General features: G+C 34.3%; 1 protein-coding gene across 1 annotated transcript; it reads left to right on the top strand.

The window, feature by feature from the left end:
* The first annotated feature begins 442 nt into the window (after positions 1-442).
* On the top strand, positions 443-3,896 carry LOC132296065 (uncharacterized). The gene is made up of 4 exons (XM_059794311.1): positions 443-1,208; positions 1,320-1,585; positions 1,691-2,803; positions 3,123-3,896. Exons 1-4 carry the CDS (start codon positions 443-445, stop codon positions 3,894-3,896), a joined length of 2,919 nt encoding a protein of 972 aa, XP_059650294.1.
* Positions 3,897-6,138: the final 2,242 nt, after the last annotated feature.

Genomic DNA, 6,138 nt, shown 5'->3' with positions numbered 1-6,138 from the left:
CGAAGCGGGGTCTATGAACTTTTTGTGCTTATAAATACCAATTCGATGCTGCTTTAGGGTTTATCTACTCTTTTTTCACTGAAATTAAGATTATTCACTTTAGCACATTTCTGATTTATCCAGTATATATATATATATACACACACACACACAGTTAGCCAGTTTTAAATCTTCCCAAGCAAACACATTTTGAGGCAATTTGTCTGTTGTTTTATGTCTTGATTAATTAATATATTGTTCTATGTGTATTTAGATGGATAAGAGTTGGATGTAAATTCCAACTAGGGTTCATCCACTGTATTTGCAAGGAATAGAAGATTTCATTCAATTTGCGAGTGGTCATGTGGATGGTTTAAATAGAGCGCACTGTCCATGTCGTAGTTGTAAAAACAAGCTAGGAAGGCAACTAAAAGAAGTGGAGGATCATTTATACAAGTATGGAATGTATAAACAATACACGACTTGGATATATCATGGAGAGAGTGTTCAAAACTCAAATAATGATCAAGTTGAGCTTGGTGTTAATGATATAGAAGACCAAAGTGGAAATGCTGATGAGGTGCATGAATACTTGGAAGACATACGGATTGGAGAATACATGAATATTGAACAAGAAGATATTCAACATAATAGTAGTCCACTTAATATCCCTGAGGGTGAGGGGGAAGGGGGTGCAGATAGGTTTGCGAGATTGTTGCAAGATTCACAATGTGAGGTGTATCCAGGTTGTCAAAAATTCACAAAGTTGTCTTGTATTCTTAGGTTACGCCATCTAAAAGTTATGAATCGATGGACTAACAAGTCGCTCACTATGTTACTTGAGTTTCTTAAAGAGTTGCTGCCAAAAGATGAGACATTGCCAAAATCCCATTACGAGCTTAAAAAAATATTGCGTGATTTAGGACTTGGCTATGAGACGATTCATGCCTGTAAACATGATTGTGTACTCTTTTGGAAGGAATATGAGCATAATGAGGAGTGTCCTAAATGTGGTGCACCTCGGTATAAATTCCATGAAGGCAAAAGGAAAAAAGTTCCTCAGAAGGTTCTTCGATATTTTCCCTTGAAACCAAGGTTTCAAAGATTGTATATGTCAAGAAAGACCGCGAAAGATATGAGGTGGCATAAGGAAAAACGTGTTAAGGAGACGAATGTTTTAAAACATCCGGCAGATTCTAGAGCTTGGGAGGAATTTGATAATCAACATGGTTGGTTTGCAAAAGACCCTTGAAACATTCGATTAGGGTTAGGAGCTGATGGATTTAATCTATTTGGTAACATGAACGATGCATATAGTGTGTGGCCTGTCTTTATTGTAGCATACAATGTGGCACCTTGGAAATTGATGAGGGATCCATATGTGTTCATGCCGTTGCTTATTCCCGGTCCAAAATCACCTGGAAAGGACATTGACGTGTATTTGAGACCATTGATAGATAAGTTAAAAGAATTGTGGGTGGATGGTGTCTCAACTTTTGATGCATGTACTGGAAGAAAATTTAAATTACATGCGGCATGTCTATGGACTTTAAATGACCTTCCTGCTTTAGCGGATTTGTCCGATTGGTGTACGAAGGGGTACATGGCATGTCCAAGGTGCATGGACAACACAGAATCAGTGTGGTTGAAAAATGGTAAAAAGATTAGTTACCGTGGTCATCGACGCTGGTTGGATTTGGATCATGACTAGCGGAATCGTTCGAAGCAATTTGATGGTTATAAGGAGCACAGATTACCACCTAAGGAGTTGTCTGGGGATGAGATTCTAGAAAAATTAGAACAATTAGATCATATAAGGGATGTCAATTTCGAGAAGGTACCAAATATTAAAAAGAGGAAACGTACTACAATCGAGCTTAATTGGACAAAAACAAGCATTTTTTTTGAATTACCATATTGGAGATTGCTCAAGTTACAGCACAACCTTGATATCATGCACATCGAGAAAAATATCTGTGACAATGTGTTGGGGACCTTGATGAATATTGAAGGGAAAACAAAAGATAGTTTGAAGGCTCGTCTGGATTTACAAGAGATGGGAATAAGAAAAGAATTGCATCTTATCTCTACTGGTGCAAAATATGTGATGCCACCTGCATGTTACACACTGTCAACAAAAGAAAAAAAGGAGTTTTGTGAATGGTTGAAGACAATTAAATTTCTAGATGGATATGCATCTAACATATCTCGGTGTGTTAATGTTGCAGAATGCAAAATATACGGGATGAAAAGTCATGACTCGCATGTTCTTCTGCAGCGACTCTTACCCATCGGCATTCGTGGTTGCTTAGATCATGATATTTGTAATGCATTGGTTGAACTTGGCATTTTCTTTAAGGAGTTGTGTTGTAGGACGTTAAAGGTTGAAGTGCTAGAAGCTCTTGAGAGGGATATTGCTCTTATACTTTGCAAGTTAGAGATGATCTTCCCTCCAACATTTTTTGATATCATGGTTCATCTTGCTGTGCATTTGCCCCGGGAGGCACTCATAGCTGGTCCTGTACAATATCGATGGATGTACCCTATTGAAATATTTTTGTGCACTCTTAAGTCATACGTGCGCAACAAAGCACGCCCGGAGTGTTTAATTGCTGAAGCTTACGTGGATAGTGAATGCATAACTTTTTGTTCTTTGTATCTCAGTGGAGTTGAGACACGGTTTAACCGTGAGGAACGGAATTATGAGGGAGATCAAACTGTGCAAGGAGCTTCCTTGTATGTATTTAGACAAGTCCTTCGTCCATTAGGTTCCTCAAGTTATGATACATTGGATTTGATGGACATTGATAGGGCTCATTTATATGTTTTGAACAACTGCGATGAAATCCAGCCGATATTGAGGTTAGTTAATTTTATTTGATTTTTCATTTTCAATAATTTTACATCTTCATATATTTTTTATAATCAATTGCATGTAACATTTTAAAATATATATGTATGTAGAGAATATATGGAACTTTTACCACAACCAGCATAATCCACGGTAGAATGAAGGCATGCACTGAAATTTCCAATTTGGTTTGAACAACGTGTAAGTGTTTATTGCTTTTCTCTATTGTTTCTAATTATATAATTTATTGTATTTGGAAGTAATTATTTGTTAATATGTATTGTGTTTGTAGATCAAGCAACTGAGACAACTAAAGGACTCATCAATAAATGATGATACTTTTTCATTAGCATGTGGACCTGAACGACGAGTCAAACGATACTCTGGTTGCATTGTAAATGGATCAAGATTTCACACAAAGGATAGGGAGCAAAATCGAAAAACTCAAAATAGTGGTATATCTGTTAAATGTGAAGGCGTTGAATATTATGGTGTTTTAACAGATGTAATTGAGTTGAAATACATTCTAGGTAGAAAGGTTTTCATTTTCAAGTGTGATTGGAGGGATGTTACTACAAAGCTGGGTATACACAAAGATCCCCACTTCACTAGCGTTAATGTATCACGTCAATCGTACGAGGATCAGCCGTTTGTTCTACCTCAACAAGTCCAACAAGTCTTTTATGTGAAGGACACCAAATTACGGGGTTCATGGGAGGTGGTTCAGAAAATAACTTGTAGAAGAATATTTGATGTTTCAGTGGTGGAAGATGGAAAGAGAGAGGAAGAGGAAGATGAAAATAACACTGAGAATGATGCATATCAAGAGTCTGAGCCTTGCATTGTTGATGGGGTTGTACAAGATTGCCCAAATATAGATCAATTGTCGTTAAATAGGGATGACATCCCCAGTGATCAGATTGATGTAGAAGTTGTTCACAAGTGTAGGCAAGACACCCATGTGGTTGACAATGAAGATGTTGAACTATTTGATTCCACCACTGATGAGGAATATACTTTGCCTACTGATGATGATACTGACGAGAGTGATTGGGAAGAGGGATAGTTTTTCAATTTTTTATTTTATTGTTTTTCGTTAGTGCTTTCTCCCTTTGGTTAAATTAAAACAAAATATGGTGAGATTTTACCATTTAGTTGCAGTTTATGTATGTTGAGGTCTGTATTCTTACATATCATCTCTGGCTTACATGAACCAATGATACCATATTTTATTTTATTGTTTTCCTTTACTGAGTTTACTTTTTCCTTGGAATTGATTTTTTAAATTTTGCTTCTTTTTGTTTTTGCCTCTATTCACTTTTTGAAGGATATCTGAAAAGAGTTAGATCTGCTAACAAGTGTTGCTGGATCAGGTATCCTACAATTTTTTGTTTTCCTGCACATAAATCATGAGGTCTGTATTCCTTGTCACCGTTTTTTCAAATATCTAGCATTCGAGTGTTTCCTCCTCTTATTTACATGATACATACATACAAACCTACTCACACATGCAAATAGAATAAACTTTGTACTTTAGTTCAATATATATATATATATATATATCTTACTTTCGAGAGCTGTTTTCCAGGTATTCTTATGGCTTCAACCAATGGTTCATCAGGTATCATTATTTTTTGAAATTAAATATTATTTTACCTGTTCCATCAATTTTCTTTCTAAAAACTGCTTTGCATGTAGATCATTAACACTTTTTAAATATTATTTTACCTGTTTGAGGAATGAGATCAGTACTAAATTTAGTCTCCAATTTGAAGCAATTCTCTGTTGTTTGCTTTGTTGACTTTATAGTACCTAACTGCTAAACAACCCCATTGTGCTGGATTAAGAGTTTCTACATTTAATTTTTGCTGTCAACAGAACAACTAGTTTAGCTTTTAAATATTCTGTTTAAAAGTGCACTCACAGCAAATAGAAAGGTTCACATTGGTTGTTATTATGAAAATTGCCTAAAAATTCTTCTAATGTCTTTAAAGAATTTCTGGATTCTAGTTTGAAACTTGATGCTTAATCACAAATATTTCTTATATCAGCTTCCTCGGGAACCTCATCTTAATAGTCAACTATATACTAATATTCAAGTTTATTTTACAATGCACATAAAACTTTCATCTTTTGTTGCTGGTAAAGCTGTTTAGCAGTTAGAATTCAGAATGTATTATCGAAAAGTGAGAAAAATCTCTCTCTACCTACATGTCAATATTGTTGGGATTTATATGCCCTGGCATAGCAAATTCCTATCTGGATTGTATTGACATATGTTCCTGACATATCTGAAATATTTATGATTTATATAATTGGTGAATTCAATGTATTATATTTCGATTCACTATGAAATTGATAGTGTCCATGTAATTACAAGAAATATTTATATATATGTATGTGATGGCAATCAATGCATGATATATAAATAGTAATTATAAATTGTTCATAGTCGGTAATTATGGATGGACTCATAATTAATTAAGACTTGAACTGGATCCGCGTTAGGTTGAGATATATTGCGAGAGCCGTCGTATGCAATTACTCCCTATCATCATCATGGCATTTGACTTTTAAGCATGAGAAAAGTATAGACTCTTTTATTAATTAATAATTACTTTGATTTGTTCGGCGGATTCTTCGGGATCCTTAGACCGACACTTTGGGTAGTTATGTAATTAATAGTTAGAGGGTTATATTTTCAATATTTGTATCATTGCTACTTGTATTTATTTTGTATTGATTATGGTTGATCACAAAGTAAATTCGAAGGCCTTCATGTGTTTTTAGACAAAATGATTTATTATATATTTATTTATTTAAATTATTATTTTTGTCAAATAAATGTTTTATTGTGATCGAGCCAGAAATAATCAAAGGTACCAAAATAAATATATTAATTAAGTAGTCGGATTGATGGCTATATTTATCCGATAACTAATTATGCATAGAGGGGTCAAAGTGCAATATTGACTTAGAGGTTATTTATTATTTAATTAGAGTTCAATTAATTTCTTTTAGTGGAGTAGAAATTAATTTATGAATTAATTGAATTGGGTCCATGGACCGGGCCAATTATTAATTCATTGTAGCCAATAAAATAATAGGCCCAATGGATTCTCACTCATAGCCCAACTTGATATTGGAATCATATTAGATTTGAGACATATGAATTAGAGATGGAGAATGATTTGTTGTTTCCTTTTCTTTATTTTTATGTTGTCTATAAATATACATGGTCTATGTATATTTTAGGGGGTGATTTTTATGAGCAGGAAAAAGGAATAAATATTCTCTCTCTAGAAAAT

The sequence above is a fragment of the Cornus florida genome, unplaced genomic scaffold (assembly GCF_030987335.1).
Source record: "Cornus florida cultivar Cherokee Brave unplaced genomic scaffold, ASM3098733v1 CherokeeBrave_3.0.0_Hap2_Chr02, whole genome shotgun sequence".
NCBI lineage: Eukaryota > Viridiplantae > Streptophyta > Magnoliopsida > Cornales > Cornaceae > Cornus > Cornus florida.
The sequence above is the reverse complement of the archived record's forward strand: the minus strand, read 5'-3'. Positions and strand labels throughout refer to the sequence as shown.

Bases quoted from the DNA above. Each gene is read 5' to 3' on its own strand.
- LOC132296065 (XM_059794311.1), top strand. From the start codon at position 443: ATGTATAAACAATACACGACTTGGATATATCATGGAGAGAGTGTTCAA. The intron at 1,209-1,319 runs GTTGGTTTGCAA...TCTTTATTGTAG, and splicing joins GGAATTTGATAATCAACATG to CATACAATGTGGCACCTTGG. The intron at 1,586-1,690 runs GCATGTCCAAGG...GATCATGACTAG, and splicing joins GGTGTACGAAGGGGTACATG to CGGAATCGTTCGAAGCAATT.